This window comes from Mustela lutreola, chromosome 1 (genome assembly GCF_030435805.1).
Source record: "Mustela lutreola isolate mMusLut2 chromosome 1, mMusLut2.pri, whole genome shotgun sequence".
NCBI classification, from domain to species: Eukaryota; Metazoa; Chordata; class Mammalia; order Carnivora; family Mustelidae; genus Mustela; species Mustela lutreola.
The window spans coordinates 251,487,311-251,512,566 of record NC_081290.1 but is presented as its reverse complement, the minus strand read 5'-3'; the positions used below and the strand labels follow the sequence as shown (position 1 = coordinate 251,512,566).

The 25,256-nt window shown below is 36.1% G+C and overlaps 1 protein-coding gene across 1 annotated transcript; it reads left to right on the top strand.

Moving 5' to 3' along the window:
* Nucleotides 1–2,355: 2,355 nt before the first annotated feature.
* Nucleotides 2,356–3,609, top strand: FANCF (FA complementation group F). The gene has a single exon (XM_059138446.1). The coding sequence runs from the start codon at nt 2,405–2,407 to the stop codon at nt 3,479–3,481; it is 1,077 nt and encodes a 358-aa protein (XP_058994429.1). The 5' UTR covers nt 2,356–2,404; the 3' UTR covers nt 3,482–3,609.
* The last annotated feature ends 21,647 nt before the right edge of the window (nt 3,610–25,256 follow it).

Here is a 25,256-nt window from a genome sequence, read left to right as displayed (position 1 = left end):
TACACATTCATGTTATTTCTCTCATTTGAATTTTCCCTTATTCCATGATTGCTCAAACAATTTAAGGCCTAAATGAAGTACTGGTTCTTTATAAAAACTTCCCTAGAACCTTCCAGTTTATAACGGGTGTCTCAGAGAATCATTGTTGCAATTTTTAAAACAAGTAACATCTGATTTGCATTATAATGGATTTTTCTTTTGCCCCTCCCCACCCCTGCCTCAAGATTGTAGGTTTCTTGAAGCAAAAGCCCTGTTGTAATCACCTTTCAATCCCTAAGACATTAATATAGTAGTAGCTTGATAAATGCTCAATGAATTTTGTTGAATGAAATGGAACATTGAAGAGAGGCTCCAAACCCTAGGCTTTTCTTTCTTCTAAAGGGGTAGTCAGAGTTCATAGACATTGTTTACTGACAAGAGGCTAATATGAACTATGTATGAATTTATATATTATAATTCTCGTTAGGATTTAAAATACAATCGTATTTTAAAGAGATAAGTGAAAGATCTGAAGATGCAAAAGTTAAGATGAACAATTCTTGCCATAAGGTCTCACTCCATCCTGAACTACAGGCATCTTTATTGGATTTCTTTCACCTCCTTGAATGGATTAGACTTCTTAACTCAGGTATCTGCAACTTAACTCTTTCCTTGGCCATGAAAACAATTCTCAGCACTCACCTTTGAGCTATGAGGTGAAAAGCCAGTTTCCTAAAGAGGTCTTCCTGTTATCTAAGTCTTCCTGACCTACCTCTATTATATCCTCCTATCACATCAGAGGTTATTTGTATAATGTCTCTCTTCAATGTCAGGAGATAAACTCCTCCACTTGGACAAGGGCTACATTTATTTTATTTATTCATATTATTTATTTATTTTATTTATCACTAAATCCCTAGTATCTACATGATGTGACATAATAAATTCTCAATAAAAGAATACATAAATGAATGAATTAGTGAAGCCTGTACATTTCCCAAAGCCAGGCTGCACACTGGGCTCAAAGTGTCTAGCAGCCAATAAAAAGAATTTCGGGATAGAGTATTCCTGGCATAAAATCTAGTAATACTTCAGGACCAAAGAGTGTGGGCTGATAAATATCAAACAGTAAAACTGAATTAACAGAATAAGCATCTCTGCTTTATTTTTTTTTAAAGATCTGGGAATGCTCATTTTAACAAATGAAACATGACTCTTCCCCCTTTTAAATGTTTCTCTTTCCCATTTGTTTGAACAAAAGATCAATTCTGCCCACTAGAATTAAAATTAGTTTTGGCTAGTGTCTTTAGGACTCTAAAGAAATTCACCTCAAATGAGCTGTGTCATCAGTATCAGTTAAGTTAAAAACTGTGGGTATTATGAGAGACTGTGGACTCTGAGGAACTAACTGAGGATTTGGAGGGAAGAGGGAAGAGGGTGGGAGGTTGAGTATTGTGGAGGGCACTTATTGCATGGAGCACTGGGTGTGGTGCATAAACAATGAATTCTGGAACACTGAAAAGAAATTAAAAAATTTTTTTTTAAAAAATCGAGGGCATTTAACAATGCAACCTCTAGTAGTTGGTAAATAAATATTTGTTGAATGCATAAATGAGTGAATAATCCAGATGACATTCCAGAAATAGATCCTTCTTTCTCTCTCCTCCCTCTTCCCACAATCATAGTCAAATATTTGCTTTTCGTATAGGCTCTTAACTGTGATTTTTGTTCAATTAGTTGTTTGTGTGAAATAAAATTCAGCTGAGCTCTTTTTCCATGAAAAAAAAAAATGAAAACACAAATAGTGCAATATTAAATGAAAATTTAAGTTCCTTTAACATCTTTAATGAAGTATTAATATTGAAGTTTTTGTTTGCTCCAATTAATCTGGGCTTCAGTTCTAATAATGAAAGAACAACATGAAGGCCCGGATTTAAGAGTGCCCGGCATTAATTAATTAGAGGCCAGTGCATTTTCTATTAAACTGAGTTAACTAAAGCCTTCATTTAATATTTAACACCGTGTCTGGCATCGCCCAATTATGATAAACTTCAGCACAGACTATCTCAGGCAAAGCTCAGGAAATTTCCACGAGGGAGTATTTCCAAAGTCAAAGGAAGCATGGAGACTTTCGGGCCTAACAGCATCTTACACGTGGCTCTGAGAACTTTCCCTAGGACGCCCCACATTTATTCTCCTCCAGCCCTAAGGGCCTCCTTAACATTGGCGGGCGAAAGTAAAACCGATGGGCTTTTTCTCCGGTTTAAATTTCCCGGGATCAAAAATACCCGGATTAAAGCCGCCGTCAGATTGATAGGGAAGTTATCCAATAGCCTTGTAGAGAGGCGTATCCTTACACGGGCGCTCCAATCGGCACGCAGAGAGTCGGCGTCTCCAAGGTGAACGCGGAAGTAAGCACGCCCCCATGGAATCGCTCGTGGAGCACCTTCAGCGCTTCTCCGAGCTTCTGGCCGTCTCCCGCACGACCCACGTCAGCACCTGGGACCCCGCAACCGTGCGCAGGGCCTTGCAGTGGGCTCGCTACCTGCGCCACGTCCATAGGCGCTTTGGCCGCCATGTTCGCATTCGCAGGGCTCTGGAGCGGCGGCTGCAAAACCAGTGGAGACAGGAGGGCGCGCCTGGGTCCGCTCCAGTCCCCGGGCTGACGAACTTCCAGGCCCTGGGGCGCGGTGACCTCCTGCTGTCTCTGCGTCTGCTGGAGAACCGGGCCCTCGGGGATGCCGCCTATCACTACCTGCTGCAGCAGCTCTTTCCGGGCCCGGGCGTCCCGGATCCCGACGAGGAGGCGCTCCAAGGCAGCCTGGCCCGCCTCGCCCGCTGCCGCTCCGCCGTCCAGTTGCTGCGTTTCAGCGGCCCCGGGGAGAAGTCGGCGCTCGAGGACCCAGTGCTGAAGACCCAGGCGGAGCTGCTGCTGGGGCGTCTGCGGGAGGTGCCGAAGGCCGAGGCCGAGAGCCCCAGCAGGTTTCTCAGCACTCTGTGGGACCGCTTGCCGCAGAACAACTTTCTGAAGGTCCTAGCGGCCGCGCTGTTGCTTCCCCCGTCGTCTCCCCGGCCCCAGGGAGAAGAGTTGGAGCCGGGCACCCCCCAAACGCCCGGAGACGGGGCTCAGGAGCTGGTCCGTTGGCTTTTGGCGAAGTCGGATGCCCTGGCCGCCTTTTGCCGCAGCCTCCCGGTCGGGCTTCTAACTTCGGTGGCAGGCCGCCACCCCGCGCTCTGCCGGGCCTATCTGGGCCTGCTTACAGACTGGGGTCGGCGTCTGCACTACGACCTCCCGAAGGGCACTTGGGTTGGAGCTGAGCCCCAACACGTGTCCTGGGAGGAGCTGTACGGCCGGTTTCAAAGCCTCTGCCGGGCCCCTCCGCCTCTGAAAGACGAAGTTCTAACTGCCCTGGAGGCCTGTAAGGCGCAGGATGGAGATTTCCAAGTTCCGGGTGTCAGCATCTGGACAGACCTGTTGCTAGCCCTTGGGAGTGGGTCATGATCTTGCTTTTGGGGGGCGGGGCGGGGGAGTTTTCGGTCCCAGCCCAGGCCCCAGTTCACTATGGGCAGTGTTGTGTCATTATTTATATGTATGGTTTACAAAATTAAAATTCCAGTGCTTGCACCAGATCCCTACCGTCTTGTGTCCAAAATATTATTTTGGGTGCTAATTTATACTAGGCGGAATTATAACTTACAATTATAATTTGTGAAGGAACTGGTTTGTACTGTCATGGCTTTTGTGGGTAGAGGAGGGATGTTGGAAGTATCCTGCTTAAAACCATGAGATTAACAATAGTTTGCTTATTAGAAGGCCCCTTTCTAAGAATGCTGGAAAGATGTGTACTTTTCAAAGTGACAAAACACCTTTTTTTCCTGTCAGTATGGCTTAGGTTTTCCCCCACCCACCCCTGAGTGGTGAAGAGTTTTCTTTAACCAACAACCTGTGTTGTTGTCAAAAAACCTGTAGAGTTGAAAAGCTAACTGGCCTATTTGGAGTTTAAGCCCTGGACTTTGGCCTTTTTAATCTAATATCCTAATCAATTCACCAGCCTCAATCTGTATTAAAATTCTGTTGTTCAACAAGTTTGTTTTTATTTCTGCAAATCACTACTCTCAAATTCAGAGACCAAACTTTTATTTTTTTAACCAAAAAGTACTTTAAAGCAGTGACTTAAGAATGAGAAAAAAAATTGCTCAAAGTGTAGTAAATACAAATACATACACTTGGATTTAGCATTTGATGGTAAAAGAAACCAAATGTGAATTAGAAGACCCAGGTTTTACTGTTTCAGCCTTTGACTAGATCAATAAATCACAATCTTGGTGCTACAGTTGCCTCATATGTTAAACAAAGTGCTTTAATAGTTAAGTTTCCTCATTTTTTCCTTAGTGGCTGCCCAATGAGGACTGTTAAGAATATTTGTCTCCTGTGTGCAGGAACCTAATTTTGTGAGTTTACCAGATGCTCCACAACTGGCAGAGTGATTCCCAATCACCAAATTTAAGAGTGTTTTATTAGGGGGATATAACTTGGCATTCATTAAGATTTTTTTTGTCCCTACCCAAGTAGGTTGGTAGCAAGATTTTTTGGAAAACATAGGGATATTCAGAAAGTTAATTTCTAACTTCAGAAATGGAGTTAGAATGAGTTGAATTATGCAGAATTTTTAACTCTAAAGTAGAACTGGGAGTAAGCTACTGTTCTACTAGCATGTACACTTTTTTTTTTTTTCATAGATAATCCTGGGTTAACAGTAGCAAGTTCTTTTTTCCTGTGGTCTGATTCCTTTTTCTACCTCTAATCCATGTAGACCTGTCTTTTTTAGATTGCCTGCCATTAATGCAGGAAGAAAGGCAGTTCCTTCTGTCAGTTACATGAACTGTTTTAGGAAACAACCTATTGAAGTTCTATAGGGGAAAGTCCTAATATTGACCCATAATCCTAAATCCCATAACTCTAAACTTTAGCTTTGGAGATTGGCAGTTTGTAAACTTATTTCCATGTTTCTGTAGCTATATTACGCACTCTTACTTAAAATGATAAAAATTGATAGAGACTAAAGAAAATTTTTAAATCCATTTTTATGCTTAAACATATCTTATTTTAGGCTCTGTGCTATGTTCATTACATAGATACTCTTGTTTAATCTTCATACCACAACTGTATTCTTATAAATCAGCATAGGCTAAAAGAGATCAGGTAAAATACCCAAGGGTACACAGAAAATAAGCAACATGAGAGTAGAAGCCTTATCTGGTTTGATTTGGTTTGGTTTGGTTTGGTTTGGTTTTCCCCCAGAGCCTAGCACAGTGCCTGGCATGTGGTAGGTACTCCAAATGTTTGAATAAATGAAACCAGGACTAGAACCTTATTCTGTATTCTTCATCTTATTTTAAACAATTAAGTATAAAATATGCTACTGATCATAGCAATCTTACTTCTCTAGAATCTATAAAAAAAGTGAGGGAGAAATGGGAAATTGAGTAAAAAACGTCAAGCTTCTCATGAGTTAGCAAATAAAATGACTTTATGTCTTTTATTTCTGTTGTTATTTGAGGACACACACCTCAATGTTCTCTTTAGCACTTCTTTTGGGCTAGTTGTATATCTATTGAGTATATTAGAACATTTCAAATCTAAATGTTGTGTATGTTCTGGCTACTTACAATGTTCTGATTCCAATGGAAAATACCTAAGATTTGGTTTTTGGAGAACAAGTAAGGCACATGTATGGTATCATATAGTTTACAAAGTTTTACAATTAAATCATCTAGCAGAACCTCTGTAAGGGCAATATGCTATGAGCTTCCAATTTATTAATTGAGACTCGAGAATTAGTCTCAGGGTAGCAATTTGCCCAACATTGTATGGCTCTTATGTGGTAAGCCAATCTAGATCTGGATCTTTTCTAACTTAAATTGCTCCACAAACTAGGTGATTTTAAGTAATTAGTTATTTGAAAACCAATATTTAGTTAAAAGGTCTGTAGTGTCATCGTAAATTCCAAACTAACACAGGGTCTGGCAGATGGGGGAAATATATATATATATTTATATATATAAATATATATAATACAGCTGTGTTGGGGCTTAAGGTTTCAATATATGAATTTAGGGGAGATACAATTCATATTTTATAAAAGGTACCCGGTATTCTATTTCATTTTTCACTCTCCCTACATGCCACTCTGTCTCTTTTCCAGGAAGGAGTATTACAGACCCATATCCATTACTTGTAAACATGCAAACATCTGTTGATGGGTTAGACACATTCAAGTTGGATGTGAAGCCTCAGGCCAATGGAGGAAGTCAAGTCTCCACCAACAGACAAAGTCATAGAGCTAAGGACAGAACTGGAGTTGGAAGTCCCCAGGCTATGAGGATTAGAAAGTATGTACCACACTTGCGTGATAAGAGATTATACTTTTTAAGTCCAGAGTTGGAAAAGTAAAGAAAGTTTCTCTCTTCTCTGTCATCCATTTAACACTTTCTATACACAAAAATATCAAGAAGACAATTGAAGAGAAACACCCTTTTCTTTTTTTTTTTTTTTTTAAAGATTACCGTTGTAATCATTTTTTTTTTTTTTAAGATTTTATTTATTCGACAGAGAGAGATCACAAGTAGGCAGAGAGGCAGGCAGAGAGAGAGGAGGAAGCAGACTCCCTGCTGAGCAGAGAGCCCGATGCGGGGCTCGATCCCAGGACCCTGGGATCATGACCTGAGCCAAAGGCAGAGGCTTTAACCCACTGAGCCACCCAGGCGCCCCGAGAAACAGCCTTTTCTTATTCCCAGGTCTCCCTGAGTTGCTCACTGGTGGTCAGAATACACAGGTATAGAGCATTTCTCAGAGTACAATTTGGGCTTCTTTTTTTAGGAGGGTATCTCTGAAACCCTAGAAACCAATCCCAGTGGTCTGGTATTGGGCAGAGGGGGTGTTGCCTGAGTGTTTCTAGCGGGCCACAGCATTACCCCATCACCGCAGGCTCATCCTGTGGACCCAACATTCCATCAGAGGCTGGTGTCGACCAGTTGCCCAGGCTGTTGTAGCACCTGCTTCCCTCTGTTTATGGCATTAAGAACTTTCTTCCTGGGACCAAACTGCATTTGTATACTCTGAACGTCCTCATCAGAGCTAAGCAACAGAGCTTCTAGATCAATCTGCTCTCTCATGAAAATGGGAAGGAATTCTTACAGATGATGGGACTGCAAAAATACTTCCAGAGGAGTAGCATCAACCACATCTTCCTCCCACTCCACTTCATTCTCATCCCAAGGCAGATCGTCTTCATGGATGTAGTCCTCTTCCTCTCTACCAGCCTCGGCTTCATCAGCCTCTGCTGCTCCTTGTCTCTGCAGCAATTCGCTGCTCATTTTAAACCCTAACTCCCTCTTGCTGTCTGAGATGTCTTCGGCACTTGATAGTTTGTTCCTTCTAAAAACAATATTTCCTAGATCTGGATGGTTGAGAATGGATTCATGTTGGAATAGATTCATATATTTAAATATAAATGTAAATAAATAAATATATATATATATATAATTTAAAATCCCTTTTTGTTCCCTGTATTTTTTCAATATTCTTTAAGTTTGGCTTATTACCACCTGCTGTAACATTTACCAAGTTATTTCACTCTCTAAATGAGAGTTTATTCATCTGTTAAATGGAAAAATGCCACCTTTCCTACTACTTAGCATAATTAAGAGAAAATGAAAATGTATGTGCAAATGATGTCAGAAGTTATAAATAGGCATATTCAATAGAATAACTAAGAATGAAACTTGCTAGATTTGACCATTAAAAAAAAATAAGTTTAAAAATAAAATGAGGTTAAGATGAGCTTGAGAGTTTAATGTAGTAAATACATTTTGTTGTATAAGTAACATAATAACAATATTAAAGGACTATCCTGTCACCTTGGCACTATTTTAATGTCTATGTATTTCTTTCTGTCTTTTGGTCATATGTCCACTATTTCTATACCTATAACATGTACATACCATTTCTAGATTTTATAAAATTATCAAACATTTTCATGTTTAGTCTTTCAAAATTAAACAAGGAAAATCTGTACTAAGTCCTGAATAAATATTAGTTAAATGCTTTTCCTAAATTTAATGAGTTGAAAATGTTGAGGTCTATTTCCACCTTTATTATCTTAACTTTTCTAATGGTAATTTGACATTGTATTTCTGGGATATTCAACTTAATCAAATGTATTTTTAATATTCTGTTCAATTCCATGTATATTTTGTTTAGATTTTTTATTCTCAGTTCACAAGTAAAGCTGGCCGGTAATTTTTTATTCTTACTTTTATTTGAAATTAAGATTATGGTGTTCATACTGTTAGAATTATGGACTATTTCTATTTTTCTTGTTGAATGGAAGGGTTTTACAAAATTGGAATGACCGATTGAGAGTTTTGTAGAATTATTCTCTAATACAATCTGAGCTTGATTTTTTTTATTACTTAACTAAAATTTAAATTTGTAAGTGGTTATAAGTGCTATTCATACTTCAATTCCTTCTTAAGTCAGTTTCAGTAAGTTACATTTATCTAAAAATTCATTTCATCTAACTTTTCAAATTTATTGGAACAAAGTGATTTTTTTTTTTTTTAAATCAATGGTATTTTCTTAGCTTTTTCATCAGTAGTGTATCTGTAGTTCTGGGTTTTTGTTGTTGTTGTTGTTATTCTTTTTTTTAAATTTAACCTGTCTTTGTTTTTTGTTTTTTTTGTTTTTTTTTTTGATTAGTCCCTTCAGATGTTAAATGTTACATAATGTTACCAGAAAACTAATCCTTTATGCTCTTATTTTTGTCCATTTTCTTTGTTTTATTCTGTTCTTTCCTTACTTCTTAAGCAAGAACATTTAGCTTATTTGTAACTTTTGTTTTTGTATTATTACGTAACATTTAAATTGTCTTCTGGATTCTGCTTTCACTGCATGTGTCATGTTTTGGCATATATCTTTTTGATATATAGTAATACCTCAGCCCTCATTTTATCTAGAAATGGCCACCCAATTAGAGAGTAAATTTCCAGTTTCTCTTACAGTTAGGTATGACCCTCACACTAGGTTTTGACCAGCTGTGGGTAAGCAGAATTAATACGCACAGTTTAGGGTTCACCCTCTATGAATATGAAATTATTTGCCCTTATGTCCTGTTCCTCCCTTCCAATGAACTGGAACGTCAGTATGGTTCTAGGGAGCTACTCTGAATCGTATGGTTGAGGCAACAGGAACAATAGCTGTAGGCTCAAAGATGAAGCCGCATGTTTGCAGTCTTCTCATGTCTATGCCTTTGGAGGTACGCGTTTGGCAGGGGGTTGGAGAGGTAGGGTGAGAGAGGTGGCTTGGAAATTTCCTTTATTTCCTAAAATTCCAAGAAAGCTTTGGAAGTATGTTTTGTTGAGAATCTAAATGTTTATAGCCGTTGAGTCCTATCGAACATACAATTATGGCTTTGCCAGAAGTAGAAGTCTTCGGTTTTCCTTTAACCCATAGCAACTTAACTTCTGCCCTCAACACTTGATGCCAAGTTCAAAGGATAATTTTCTGGTATCAAGTTATTTGTCCTCTCCACAACATTAAACATACTGGCCTATTAAGTAATTGGTAACTATGAATGCATGGTAATGGAGTAAAAAATAAAATAGGAATAGGAATGGAGTAAACATTTCTTTCGAGTGTTATCCTTTGGGTCTTATCTTTAAGAAACATAAATAATTTTCCCAGTGGCTATGAGGAGGACAAATCCAAACAAAAAGAGTGCAGACCTCAATATGTGGTAGCATTTTCAAACTGTTATCCAACAATCTGAAAAATCTTCTGAAGCTACTTCTTTGCATTTGATATGGGTCAGCCTTCATCGATGTCAAGATTTAGTTGCTGTGATTAAATTGCGCAATTGCGCTTGGTTTTTATAACTCTTTTACACACTTTTGGAGCTCTGAAACAGAACACTGATGCTCTAAAGTAGTAGCCAGTTATAAATAGAATGACCCATTTTCCCTAGATAATGGTGGATATAGGATATTTATATTAACATAAATTAGTTAACATAAATGGTGTAGGAAGGAAGCATTGATTTCTCTTAGGAATTAATTGGAAGTGATCAATCACTATCTTAGAAGTGTGGCAGTAACATCATTTATCAGGTGCTAATTGTCATAGTGGGCTAAGAATGCCCTTTCGGCTTAGAAATCTGGTGGCCCTAAGGGAAAGCAGCTTGAACAATTACAATAATTAATGTGTATACAACTGGTTCTTGAAGCTCCATTACTCTTAATATTGGGGTAAAGATTTGAGTTCAAAAGAGCTTACAGTGTTTTAAAGTCTCATTGTGGTTTTATCTTTTTATCTCATCAATGATCAGGACTTTAATCTCAGAAAAATGTTATATAAGGTAATTCAGAAGTGTAAGCATAGGGATATAAAAAATGAATAATCAGGTGTAGTTTACATTTATACAAGTACTACAGATAGGATTATCAAGTTCTGAACAAGGTCTATTATAATCTCAATGTTAGAGACATATCTGAAATTTGTTCTGAAATTTGGGTTTTAAACATCAATATTTAAAATAGATTTATCCTGGAGGCATATTTATTTGTTTATCACTACAAAGCCTCCTCACTATATCCTTCAATTTCATATTTGCATTGCAAATTTTTACTCATTTATTTGTTCAAATAGCATTTGATCACCTTCTTACATGTCAGTCTGTGATTTAATGCACTAAAATAAACCAATTTATTTAGCTTACATATTTTTATGTTATGAACCAAATTTTTTATTTCTTAAAAGAAAGTACATCTGATGGGATTGGGAGGGAGACAAACCATATATGTTTTAAAAAATATATGTTTAAAAAATTAAAAAAAAAAGAAAGTACATCTGGAAAGCAATATATAAGGTATGGATATATGTGTAAATCAATATTGGATATTTTACCTTCCATAATTGTTCAAAGCTCTATGGGATAGCTGTTGAAATATTCATTACTATACCAAGCATCTGTCATGTTATCAATACTTATTTTGTAAGATATTCTGTTTGAGACTATGCATGCATTTATGAGCATTGACAATATGCCAAAATGGAATGAGAAAACAGAACGCTGTTGGCCTTCACTGAATATAGATGCGCCATGGACAAGATTTGGTAAAAGGTGTTTGCTAGTCTTAGATACATTGGGTACCTTAAAAATATTAAATGAATTTCAATGTGCAATGGATGTTAAGATAAAATATCAAATAATCTATTACTAGTATATTGACTGTCAAAAAGAAGAACAGGAAAAACAATGAAGACTATAAATTATTTTATAGTTTCCTTTAGAGATAAAGCGATCACATAGTTTTGCAATAAATATTCTGGGCCAAGAAGGCAGTGAGTATGTTTTCTATCTTGCATTTTAAAAAAATATGTTCACAACCTTCGATGATTTTCAAGAATAATCAATAGTTTGCATAGAAATTGATAGCCAAGAGTGGGGATGAGGTTGGAGGTGCACATTGTCTGGCCTGTTTTTCTAATAATTGCAAAAACATGTGTTCCTGACATTGCTGGTTTGAAATTGTTGTTGGAAACATAAAATAAATTACAAGTGACTAACAAGAGCAATTTACAAAAGATACACGATCTAGTTCACTAGTCAGCAGGCATATGTTGCATATGGAATTACTATAGTAACCGAAACTAATCGAGAGCTGGCGCCATTTTCTAATTATAGCTGGAAGCCCTGGACGTTGTGCGCTGCACCAGTAAATTGGCCCCAGTAGATTCAAAATGATTTCACTGTTTGTCATTATAGAGTTAGCTAAGGCAGGATATTTGAAGAATATGGCCTCTGTAATTTGTTAAAGGTATTATACCCATTTTTATAGTCTAGTTCTATGAATGGAATATTACACTTCATATTAACAATTAAAAAGGCATTTATAATTCCATTTAAGAGTTTTAAAGATTAAAGAAAACAATGATTTTTTTTTTATGGTGAGGGAACTAAAGCACAACTAAGGACACAAAAAGGGGGAAATAAAAACCTCATTAAATGGCTTTTGCTTTATGACTGATTTTTATCATAAAACACTATCTCTGGACAACTTTGGATAAAATTCTTTCATTGCTCTAAGCTTCCAACTTTTCATTTATACAATCTTGATAAGAATAATTACATCTTCCTTCAGCAAAACAACCAAGTGCATGAATATTAAAGAACTTCTTTTAGGAATTCTTTTAGGGTAGATCTATTGGTGATACATTCCCTTCATTCTTCTTCATCTGAGAATGTCTTGATTTCCCCTTAATTCTTGAAGGATGATTTGGACCAGCTATAGAATTTGACATGGCTTTTCTTTCAGCATTTGAAAATGCGCCCTTCCTTTTTGGTATTTGTGGTTTATGATGATAAATCTGTCATTTAAATTATTTTACCTCTATAAATAAAATGTCATTTTTCTCTTTCTGCTTTAAGATTTTTTTTTCTTTGACTATAGTTGATGGAAGTATCTTGGTGGATTTCTTTGGCTTTATCCCAATTTGCTTAGCTTTTCTAAACATAATTATTTTTAGTGTAGTGGACACACAATATTACATCAATTTCAGATGTACAACATAGTAATTCAACTCTATATATTATACAATGCTTGCCACAATTGTAGCTACAATCTGTCATTATACAATGCTATTGCAGTATCATTAACTATATTCCCTATACTTTGTCTTTTATTCTCATGACTCGTACATGGCGTAACTGGAAGCCTCTATCTCCCAATCTCCCTTTCACACATTTTGCCCATTCCCCAACCCCCTTCCTCTGGAAACTGTGTGTGTTCTCTGTATTTATAAATCTGATTCTGCTTTTTGTTTGTTCATTTACTTGTTTTGTTTTTTTAGATTCCACATATGAGTGAAATCACATGATATTTGTCTCTCTTGGTCTGACTTATTTCACTTAGCCTAATACATTTGAGTTCCAACCATGTTTGAATCTATAGACTTATGTCTTTTGCCAAATTTGGAAAAATTTCAGCCATTATTCCTAAAAATGTTTTTCAGCCCCACACTCTTTCTCCTCCTTTTCCATAAGTCCAATGACATAATGTTAAAGATTTCATTATACTTTAACAAGTCACTGAGTTCTGCTCATAAATTCTTCCCCTGCAATCTGTTTTCTCTCTTTTCTTCTTGGGGGGTAATATCTGTAATTCTATCTTTGAATTCACTAATTCTTTCCTCTGTTCCCTCAACACTGTTATTGGGTCCTTCCATTGAATTTTTAATTAGGTTGTATTTTTTAGCTCTAAGATTTTCACATGGCTCTTCTTTATATCTTTTATTTCTTTACTGAGACACTTCCTTTTCCCCCATTTGTTTTAAGTATTTGTAATTGCTTATTGAATCACTTATATAATTGTTGCTTTAAAATCCTTGTCAGATAATTCCAACACTTGTGTCGTTTTGGTGGTAGTGTCTGCTGATTGTATTATCTCATTTTTCAAGAATATATTTTGATGAGACAAGTTTATTTTTTTTATCTAAAGGAAAGAAAAATGTAGCTCCTTGAAAGTTAGGTGTCCTAGTAGAAGATATTATTTGCAATGTTAAGATCAGGGTCTTTCTGCATAGGGTCCATTAACTTTTTCTGTTGAATTCCATTTTTGTAATGTTATTTTTTTGTATGTTATATTATATGTCAAATATAATTCAATTAAAAAATCACTTAATCAAAATATTTACTTGCTCGCTTATACCTACCTATTCGTACATAGTAGATATTGCCTATTATTTATCTGCTTCCTTATTTACTGTCTATTTACCTGACTCCCTATCTATACATCTGTATACATATGTATACAGGTATCAACATGGATATAGACATAGATCTATCCATAAAAAAGGATCTGGCAGTTTAGTTGAATTTAATGACTGTTATTGGTTAGTAGTAGGATAAGAAAGATTTTTACCTTTTTTTTGTGCTTTTGTTGAATTAAAGTCGTAAGCATATAAAATTTTCACAGACAATGAGAGTGCCAAATATTTTTTCTAAAAACAATCTTTATAAATACAATTAAGGAAATATGTCAATATAGCCACCATTTAATTGATTTGGTAACCATTGCCAAGATGACTAGACACATTAGTTTTATACTCATCAGTGGGGCATTGATTTGAAGAATTTTAAATAGATCTGGAGACTCTATGGACCTGATTTACATCTTCTTTGAGAGCAATTGTGCAGCAATCAGGTATGTTTTCTCCCTGGATTACTAATACATAACATAATAACAGAAGGTACAAAGAAAAGTCAGAGAAAAGAGACAATTGGATAAATGATAAAACAAAATGTATGTGTATGTTGCTATATACAATTATACATAATATATAATTAACAACCAAACTTATTTATTCATTTATTTATTATTAATTTATTTATTTTGCTAGAAGTTATTTTTCTTTTTAAAAAGTTAAGAGGGGTGACAGACTTCGTTTATAATTAGAAGATCTGTTAATTGAAAATGATTTGTCTCTAACTTTGAGATGGAGGTACCAAACCAGTTCCTCTCAAACTTTCTTTTGAGTCAGAAAAGACTGATTTCTGCAACTGGAAGTTGCAAACTCTTGGCATGTCTTAAAAGAGAACACATTGGTTGACAATGTTTATTAAGTAAATCTCTACCTTTTCTGATACCCTAATTATGGGTAAATACATAAAGATACACAGTGTTAAGATTAGAGGAAAGAAAGAAAAGAGAGAATATAATAATTACTCAAATATCCTACTTTACATTAACTGAATACATTGAAATTTGTTCATTATGCCTTAAATATTCTATGAAATTTCTGTGTGAGGAAACAATAAATGCTTTGCAATAGCTCTTTGAAGGTATAATTATGCATGGTGACTAATTTAAACAAAAACAGAGTTATAAAATAACTTTCAAAAAAATGGGCCCTCATAACATTTTGAACACAGGGTATTATTTGTTTGTCCCATAGTGATTTCTTCAGCCTATTCCAAAGGATGGAAGTTGCTAAGCTTTAATGAAGTCCAGAAAGAGTTAAGAAAGGACAATAATGCTCTTCATTCAGTTCATAGCCAGCTATCATTCAATGGGATTCATTTCTTTAAAGGATTTTATTTATCTGCCAGAGAGAGAGAGCATGCGTGAGCAAGTGAGCACAAGCAGGGGGAGTGGCAGGCAAGGCAGAAGCAGGTTCCCCGCTAAGCAAGGAGCCTGATGCAGACTCCATCCTAGGACTCTGAGATCATGACCCGAGCCAAAGGCAGATGCTTAACCCACTGAGCCACCCAGCTGTCCCTCCTTTTGTTTTTAATTTCCAACCCATATTAGGTCATAGAGAAATTCACTAAAATGGGTAATTTCAAGTTGGCAAACACTCTCTCCTCAACTAAATTTTAGTTAGGCTCCTCTGAACCCTCTTTCAACCAATCTTTATACTTGACCCCTGTCCAGGTCTGTCTTTGGCCAGCTCAGCTCAGTCTTAGCAAATAATCCCGCAAAGTAATCTCACCTTTGGTATTTGATCACCTTTGATAACTGATAAAGTTCTTCATCCCCCACTTTAAATGTCTAGGTCCTTGGCCTGTCTTTACCAAGAATGCTGTATGGCCAGTTTAGCAAGCATCGCCTTGTGTCTGATGTCTCCTCTTAGTAATTTTCTACCTGTTGCTCCCTCACCCTACTATTCTTCTGTAGATATCAGGCCATCTTTGATCCTGATATCTCCCCTACTGCAATAGTATTGAATAAAATATTCCTTACCAAGTATCAGAATAATGTTTTGCATTATTAAATGTAAATAGTTAATATTTAAATGTAAATATTAAATTAAATTTAAATTTAATTAACTTAAATTTAAATATTAATGTAAAACATATCTTACATTATTAAATGTAAAACATAATCTGATACCTTACAAGTATCAGAATGATGTTTTCTTTAATAGAGTCACAATAGCCAGATAAATCAAACTTAAAGATGTGGTTTTCTGTGATTTTCTATACAGTCTGAGCATAGGTAAGAAGATACAGAAACAAGTATAATGCTTTTTGCTTTAAAATTCATAGCCAGTCACTGAGCAGATGATTGGATGAGCACTGGCAAAAGAAGAAAGTAACTAGCAGCAGCTGGCCAAGATTCACTAAGAACAAGTTATGAAAACAAAAATTTTTTCACTTAGTGAAGTTTACTAGGCTAGTATCCTTGGAAATGCCATAGGCAAAACTTACCATGATTTGGGCAAGGTATTTGGCAAAATATTCCAGGGAAGCTTTGTGTCCTCAGATGGAAGAATATGAGCTGGGTGGCTGTTGGTTGGGTCCATTGATTGTATGAAGTAGAACCTCGCTCTCCCACCCACCCTCTGCACACTTGACTGACTCTGTTACACAAGTCTGTTTTATGTTTGTTATAGCACTTATCACTGTTTGGAATTCCTTGTTCATTTATTTGATTAGTCATTTATTTCTTCACAGCACCATGTAAGGTGATCTCATTATCTTCTTCCTTTTGCAGATAAGGAAACTGAGGAATAGAAAATTAAATTACAAAGCTTTATATATATATTTATATGTATATAAATATATTTATATAAAACATATAAATAACTTTATACATATTATATATATATATTATGCAGCAGTCTCATATATGTATACATGTACATATATGCACATATACATACATGTATGTGCATATACATGTATGTACACATATGTATATATGCACATACATGTGTGTGTATATAGACATATTTGAGACTGCTGCATAATACCACCTTCCTTAGCAGGGATTGAAGATGTTGAGTTTTATGGACTCATTTGTGGATGTTCATGACTCAGAAAGGCATAGCAGATACTGAGTATATGAGCACTAGAATCCCTTCTAAGCTCTGTTCCATGGTGAGGATTAGCCAGCGAAGGGAGCAGAGTGGTGTATGCTATTTAGATGTTTTGGGTTCTGGAGATCAAAGTGACTGGGAAAAATATAAGACTAATATTAATGAAGCAATCATCATTCCAGCATCTGAAAGGCAAGTTCAGTGATCTATGCAAAAATCCTAAAATGATTTAGATAGTTGGCAATATTTAGTAGTCTAATGGTGTTAATACAGAAATAGAGCTGTTCCAAAAGATGGTCAGTTAAAATACATTTTATAAATAAGTGTGAAAGTCTACTGGCCCACTGACAACTGCAAATATAAAAGTAGAATTTAAAGAGTTAGAAATTGGTATACAGCATTTGACATTAAATGGCTTTGAGAAATGATGGTTGTAAGATTTGATTTGGTATCCAAGAAACTTAGCATTAAAGTTCTGTCCTTAGTTGAAAATAGAGCTACCCTATGACCCAGCAATTGCACTACTGGGTATTTATCCTAAAGATACAGATGTAGTGATCCAAAGGGGAACATGCACCTGAACGTTTATAGCAGCAATGTCCACAATAGCCCAACTATGGAAAAAATCTACATGTCCATCAACCAATGAATGGATGAAGAAGATGTGGTATGTATCTACAATGGAATACTATGCTGTCATCAAAAGGAGTGAAATCTTGTCATTTGCAATGATGTGGATGGAACTAGAGGGTATCATGCTTAGTGAAATAAGTCAATCGGAGAAAGACAATTATCATATGATCTCCCAGATTTATGAAGAGGCAACATGGGAGGATTTCAGGGATAGGAAAAGAGTAAATGAAACGAGATGGGATCGGGAGGGAGACAAACCGTAAGAGACTCTTAATCTCACAAAAGAAACAGGATTGCCAGGGTGAGGGTGTAGGGAGAGGGTGGTTGGGTTATGGACATTGGGGAGGGTATGGGCTATGGTGAGTGCTGTGAAGTGTGTAAACCTGGCAATTCACAGACCTGTACCCCTGGGGCTAATAATACATTATATGTTAATTTAAGAAAAAAAAAAAGGTCTGTCCTTTGCCTTGGCTTTTTTCTTTGACACTTATGTCTTATACACTGAGAAAGTCACTCAGTTATGGTGCAAAAGGAGGAAGAACAATGCTCAGAGATAATCTTCAGGAAGATGAGAGGAGGACAAGAGGAACGTTATGTCACAAAAACTGAAGGACAACATTTTAAGAGGAGGATGGTCCATGGTGTCATCTGGAAACAGAAGGCTGAGAGGAACTGAAATAGTCTTACATTTGACTAAAAGAAGATTTTTGATAAATTGAGAATAAGTAGTTTCTTAAGGTTTGAAAGAAAAACAAGACAGTTTTTAGAAGACTAAAGGAAGCTATCAATGCAAGAAAAACACAGAAAACAGACCCCCTGACTGACTTGGAAAACTCAATGCAAATAGAAGTATTCCAGCGTATTTACTCAGAATACAATATTTAAGATGTAAGTTAGACCCTATTGACCAACAGAATTGGTTTCTTCAGGAAGAAATGTGGATCAAAGAGCACCTACCGATGGAGTCCTTGTAAAGATAAATAACAGTGTATGAAAATTATATTGAGAGTAATGTTTGCAATATGGTAAATGCTCAATTAATGGCTACATTATTATGGAATGATAATTGTAAGAGGCCAAAGGTATAATATTTTAGGGTGTGCATTTGTGCGTACATATGTGTCTAAAGTGGTTTTGTGCATGTTTGAAAGGGAAGTATAGTGAAGATTTGTAGTGTATGCCTTCTAGCATGCAGTGCCTCAGATAACAACACCTTGCTTTTGCTTTAGGAAAACTATACTGACCCTTTGTATATAGCCTAGTGGCACTCTGGTTAAGGTCCTCTGCTCTCCCCTAGACCAAAACATGAAAGAAGTGGTTGGAGTCCATTCACCTTAATCATGGTGTCCTGCCCGCCCGACTTGAGCTCATTGTCTGGATCCTTCGAGCTTCTCTAGTTTCTGGACCTTTCCTCTTTTTTCCAGTGACTCCTGTAAATCTGTGAGGAATTTATATACTTCCAATAAATTTTCTTTCTCATAGGTTGGCTAGGGATAATTCCTGTTGTTTGCGACCGTATAATCTCATCTGATATAAAGAGGAACCAGGAAGGAGTTAGAGATTTAAGACATTAGGGAAAAGACAAGAGTGGGTAGAGTTCAAAGACAATGAATGGAAAAGTTATTTTGGAGCAGAGGTAGGCTCTGTTTCCCAGAGCATTACAACGTCCTGGAGGAGAGAGAGCAGAACTGTAGACAAGAGTGTGTGGAAGCGAAGCGTATGAGAAAACTCACATATAAAAAAATAAAAACACAAGGAGATAGCCTTGATCTCCATAAAGAAAATATTACACAGTCGCTCACTCTAAGTGAGGACAGAAGGAAGGAAGTAGGATATTAAGAAGAAAGAAGGTATGAAATAACCATAATGAGGTGTCTTTTGGAAAGAGAGAACTCATAAAACTAGAAGGAATTTCAGGCCTTGACAGGGAAAGTTCACATTAAATCATAGGGGAGAGAGCACCGAGTATGTTATTGTTTTCTTCTCACGATAAAGCCATCCAGTATAAGTAAACCTCAAATAATCCAGATTCTTTGGCAGCAAGTGATGGTGAAGAATAATTACTTTACATCAGCCAAGTTAAAAAAATTAGATTTTCAGTCACAGTAAAATGTTTGAGTAAAAGAATAATGAAATCCTGGGAATTAGTACTATGGTGAACTCCAAGCATGACATGCCCTAAGGAAACAGAAAAATAATCACTTCCATGTCACATCGGTGAGAAAGGTGCAGGAAACATTACTTAACTGGCTGCCTCTGTCACTGAAATATTGAGGAGATTAAAAGGGGAATCTTGAATTATTTATATGTAAGGCTATGACTTCAGAAAAAATACCTTCTAGTTCTTACAGATAATTTGATCTCAATTCACGAAGCCAGAGCAGAGCCATAGAATTTCTGTGAGAATGAGATGTTCTGTAATAGCAAAGATAATTTTAGCATGTATAATCTGTGCTGTCTAATTTGGCAGCTTCCTGGGTCTCCTGAGTACTTGAAGGATGCTAGCATGACTGAGGAACTGAAGTTTTAATTTTGTTAAGGTTAATTTTAATAAAGTAAAATTTGAAGAGTCATATGTGACTAGTGGCTAGTATATTGGACAGTAAAACTCTAGGCCATAAATATTTTATTCATCTAGTGATATTCTAAAATTATACATGCAATATCCAAGATAATCCAAATGGATGGTAGAGACAATCTAAGAACAGGTAAAATAGTTAGGATTCAATTATAGTTACAATTTGTTTGCAAAGGTACATTAATTTTTGTTACATAGGCTAATGCTTCCATATATTTCCAGTTTAAGTTAAAATGATAAGCCTCTAAATTCTCGAGTAAAGGAGACAATTATTATCAAAACCAATGTAATTACTAATGATAATTTAACATCTATAATATACTTTCAACTGTGTAGTATGTATTGTTGTTTAAGAAACAGTTTCAGTGTAAAATATCAGAGAACTGGGGAGAGTCAGAGAAAAAATAATTCAGATAGTTCTCTCCTGGTTCATATACCTATCAATGCAGCTGTAATGTTTGAGATTTTCTTCCTTCCAGAAACACTTAATCAAATGAGGAAAATAGCATAAGTAATTTTAAGGTAGAATAGTAAAAAGCATATAAAAAAGTATGGAAAACTGATACACACTGATAAAATTTTAGGCAGTAAACAGAAAGATATATTCCTGACCATGAATTATTATACAGATGATCATTCTAGAAATATAAACATGAAAAGATAATAATTCATATCTTCTGAGACTCTTTTGTATAAGGAATATTTAAATAATCCATTAACAACCTTTTTTAAGACTTGCGCAAAAAGAGTCAAAGATGTAATTTCTTATGAGAGACTTCATAATGCAGAAATAAGTAGCTTATTTTTATTAAGATAGAGACTATACATTTTCTGCATCTATAATATTTTTTATGCAAGTGGGAAAATATGATATTATTTCTTAAAGGTGCAGATAATTATGATTAAGTTTTTCTTAATTGACACAGATTTTGGGGGGGAAATGATTCATTCTTTTTTTTTTTTTTAAAGATTTTATTTATTTATTTGACAGAGAGAAATCACAAGTAGATGGAGAGGCAGGCAGAGAGAGAGAGAGGGAAGCAGGCTCCCTGCTGAGCAGAGAGCCCGATGCGGGACTCGATCCCAAGACCCTGAGATCATGACCTGAGCCGAAGGCAGCGGCTTAACCCACTGAGCCACCCAGGCGCCCAAATGATTCATTCTTATCTTTGAAGGATTTACTTATTTGACTGAGAGACCCACTGATAGATTCTGCTGAAATACTGAAACAATATTTTGCATTATCTTTCAGAATTTTGCTCCTGGAATTTATACTTTAAGCAATAGAAATAAATAAACTTATTACTATTAGGAGTTTAGGCTTTAAATAGAAAAATATGTAAAAGGTACCTCTAGGTGTAGAAGATTAAAAGGCAAAAGATTACATATACATTATAATGTGTATATATGTATATTTACATCTGTGATTGTATGCATAATTTATTTATTTATTTATTTGACAGAAGAGATCACAAGTAGGCAGAGAGGCAGGCAGAGAGAGAGAGGAGGAAGTAGGCTCCCCACAGAGCAGAGAGCCTGATGTGGGGCTCGATCCCAGGACCCTGGGATCATGACCTGAGCCGAAGGCAGAGGCTTTAACCCACTGAGCCACACAGGCGCCCCTGCATAATTTATTTTAAATGGCTTTATCTCTTAGTCTAGAAGATTAAGACTGTGGCTGAATCTACATAAAAATAAGCTGTTCAAATGAAAAGTATAACTTCCAGTCAGTAATACAGGTGTGTTAACTTCATCAAGAAAGTTATTATCATGCTTACTTATCAATTATCATGTAGGTGCTACTAATACTGCAGGAGAGTGCCGTACTTAATGTAGCTCATTTTGTAGAATTTAGATATATATTGTTAACTTATGCATGGCAAAAATATATAAGTAAAGATGGTATTAAGGCAGTAACTTGCCTATGTATACATAGCAATGTGTATATGGGATTCAAATAATGAAAAACCAAGTTAAATCCATGGAACATAATAATTATATTCAGCACAGCTTGTTTAATGCCCAAATAGCTTGCAATATGAGTTCTGCCTTAAAGATACGTCTTGATTTGGATATCTATCCTCATAGCCATTTTTTTCTTATTTTATCTTTATATTTTATTTCTACTACATTACATGCCAGGGTTGGAAAGCTACCATTAGCTTAGCATTTCAATTTCCCAAAATGAATTCCAGAACACTGATTTCAAAAGATGTCAACAACTTGAAATACAGAAATTTAAAAATTAAAGTTTCCTTTACTGAAGAGTCCATTAGAACTTTGAATATGCTAGTACACATCATTGATTTCCAACTGAGAGACACTTTTATTTTATTTAAAAAATTTAAAAGATATCCTCATGGGCCTACACTCTGTTATGTTAAGGAAAAAATTATTCATGCCTCTTGTTAAAGGCAGTGAGGCCAACTTTCTTCAGCACCATTTCAATAGGTGTAGGGACCACAGCAATGGACTTTGGTAGTAGGGGAAGGTGTTGGGGAGAACTCCAACTGACAACAAGGAAGAGTAAGTATTTTACAGACAAGCAGCAGGGTGGGGGAGGGGATCAGTGGATGGATAATTGCTAAAAGGAAACATCAGGGGTGAGGGGGACTCTGGATTAACCAATGGATTAGCAGGCTTTCTACTGAAGTCAGGCCAGTGTGATCAGCCATCTTCCGAGGGATTTTCAAAGATGAGCAAGCAGATCAGATTTGAGTGTAATCAGACATCGATCAAGGGTGGGGAATTCTGGTTAAATTTACTCAACAGCATTCTTGTTAAAATTGGACTATGCAGAGACGAACAAGGAAACCCAAGAGTCAGGGTCCAGTTGAGAAGTGAGCTCAGAGGAGCCTGCTTAAAGCTTGGTCAAGGGCAGAGTCTTTGTCCGTTAGGCTGAATGTAATAACCGTGAATCCCGCCGTCGTGGAACTTGTGGACTTATGGGGAAGACAGATATGAAATAAGAATACAAACACACACATCTAAGGAGGCAAACATTTATAGAAGAGAAAATCATTAAAATGAAGCTGTTATGTTTACGTTGATTTTAATGTGGAAAATATTCTAGATGACGTATGAAGCACACTTTCATAGATTGGTTTATCATCTTTCAGGGGCATCTGGGTGGCTCAGTCAGTTAAGTGCCTGCTTTCAGCTAAGGTCATGATCCCAGGACCCTGGGATCCAGCCCCGTGTTGGGAATCGCTGCTTAGTGGAGAGTTTGCTTCTCCCTCTTCCTGTCACACTACCTCACTTCCTGCCCATGCTTTCTCTCTCTTTCTCTCTCATAGATAAAAAAATAAATAAATCTTTTTTAAAAAGATATTATCTTTTAAACTTTATCCTTTACAACATTTTTACTTAAATTAATGGCAGTGAATTCCCATGGCAATGATTTAATGGTGCTCCTAACATACCTATCAGTCTGGAATAGATTACCAAGTTATTTTAACAACGTAAATAATAACACTTAAAGTGAAGCTTGAGTGCCTATTAAAATATATCCAACATAATAGATCATCTGGACAAATGTCATAATTTTTAAGGATACCGTTAAGAAAACTTATTTCTCTATTATATACATATTTTGCTTTTGAATCATTTTTCTGGTTAATATGCCTATTTTTTAGGAAAAAACAATGATTACATGAGCTATGATGTATTTCTATTGAGTATATATGAGTAATACAGGGTGTAGAATTTGAGAAAACTTTCTGGACCCAAATTTCTAGTGATGAATGCCACTTGCCAAGTTTCTTCATATTTTAACTGCTAGAAGAGCTCTTTGGTAAAGCCACTCAAACCATTCATCACTGATTCAATGTTGAGTGTGAGTGTTGTTTACACATAATTCTGGACACATTTATATGGCTCTAAGATAAAGAGGTGGCTAAAGACGAGTATTTGAAGTACTGTAAGGTAGAGAGAGGTTCTGTAGCTAATCTCTTTACTGACCTACATAAGCCATTAATGGAAAGCTCACCACATTGCACATGGGAAACATGTGACTTTAAATCAAGGAAGCATAGTTAGCACTTCTTAGAATTTATTTATGATTAACTTTATTTAGTAGTATTTATTTCATTGACAAAACAGTTAAGACTCTCTCAATTGCTGAGTGTCCATGTTGGCAACAAAGAATGAAAGGTGTGACTCGTCATCAATATGCATAATATGTACACACATTTTAAACGTTTTATAAATCACGTAAAATATGCTAAACTGAATCTTCCTTTACATAGCACCTACTTATCCAAGGAATCCCGTTTTCCTTATTTATTTTCTCATTCATGCACTTGATTCTTCACTCAGTTAGTGGACACCTTACCAGAACTCCTGCTAGGTAAGGTTCTGGTTGTGATAAGAAATGAGCCTAAGATAAACACCTCCATTGTATATTTTGGGACTTGTTCACTTACAAAAACTATGTTAAAGCTTAGATTACCCTAAATTCCAACGTGAGTATTAAATCATGAAATTCAGAGTTGCTTGTTACAAAAAGTTATAAAAAGCTATTTTGTCCACTCCCAGCCCACTTAAAACTAAGAGGGTTAACAGAATTTAATGAATGATTAGTTTTGACAATGGAAATGCAACCAGGACTCTAAGTTTTATATTAGCTCAGTGTTAAGTTTTATATCAAGTAAGTTTGACTTATTTGATCTATTCCTTTTCTTTTACTTTTTCTTATTTAAACTTTTTTTTTAAAGATTTTATTTATTTATTTGACAGAGAGAGACACTGACAGAGGGAACACAAGAGGTGAGGAATCAGGAGAGGGAGAAGGAGGCTTCCCACTGAGCAGGGAGCCTGATGTGGGCCTCGATCTCAGGACCCTGGGATCATGACCTGAGCGGAAAGCAGCCGCTTAACAACTGAGCCACCCAGGCACCCTGATCTATTCTTTTTCTTAAAATTTGACTTAACGTATTTGTTATTGCATAAGTGATAGAGTACACTGAAATCTTTAACATTACTTTTCCTATTTCCTATTATTTCCCTATTTCAGTAAAAATATTAAAATGAAGGCAGAGCAAGCATAATTGCTATTATAAAAGCAAAGGAAAAAAGGGGGAAAGAGGAGGGGAGACCCAAGGACTGGCTCTGAAATGATAAAAGCCAGACGAAGTCAAAGATTCATATTAAACCTTGCTTTTTGTACTGAAATATTTACAGATGATG

Coding starts and splice junctions, on each gene's coding strand:
- FANCF (XM_059138446.1), top strand. CDS start 2,405: ATGGAATCGCTCGTGGAGCACCTTCAGCGCTTCTCCGAGCTTCTGGCC.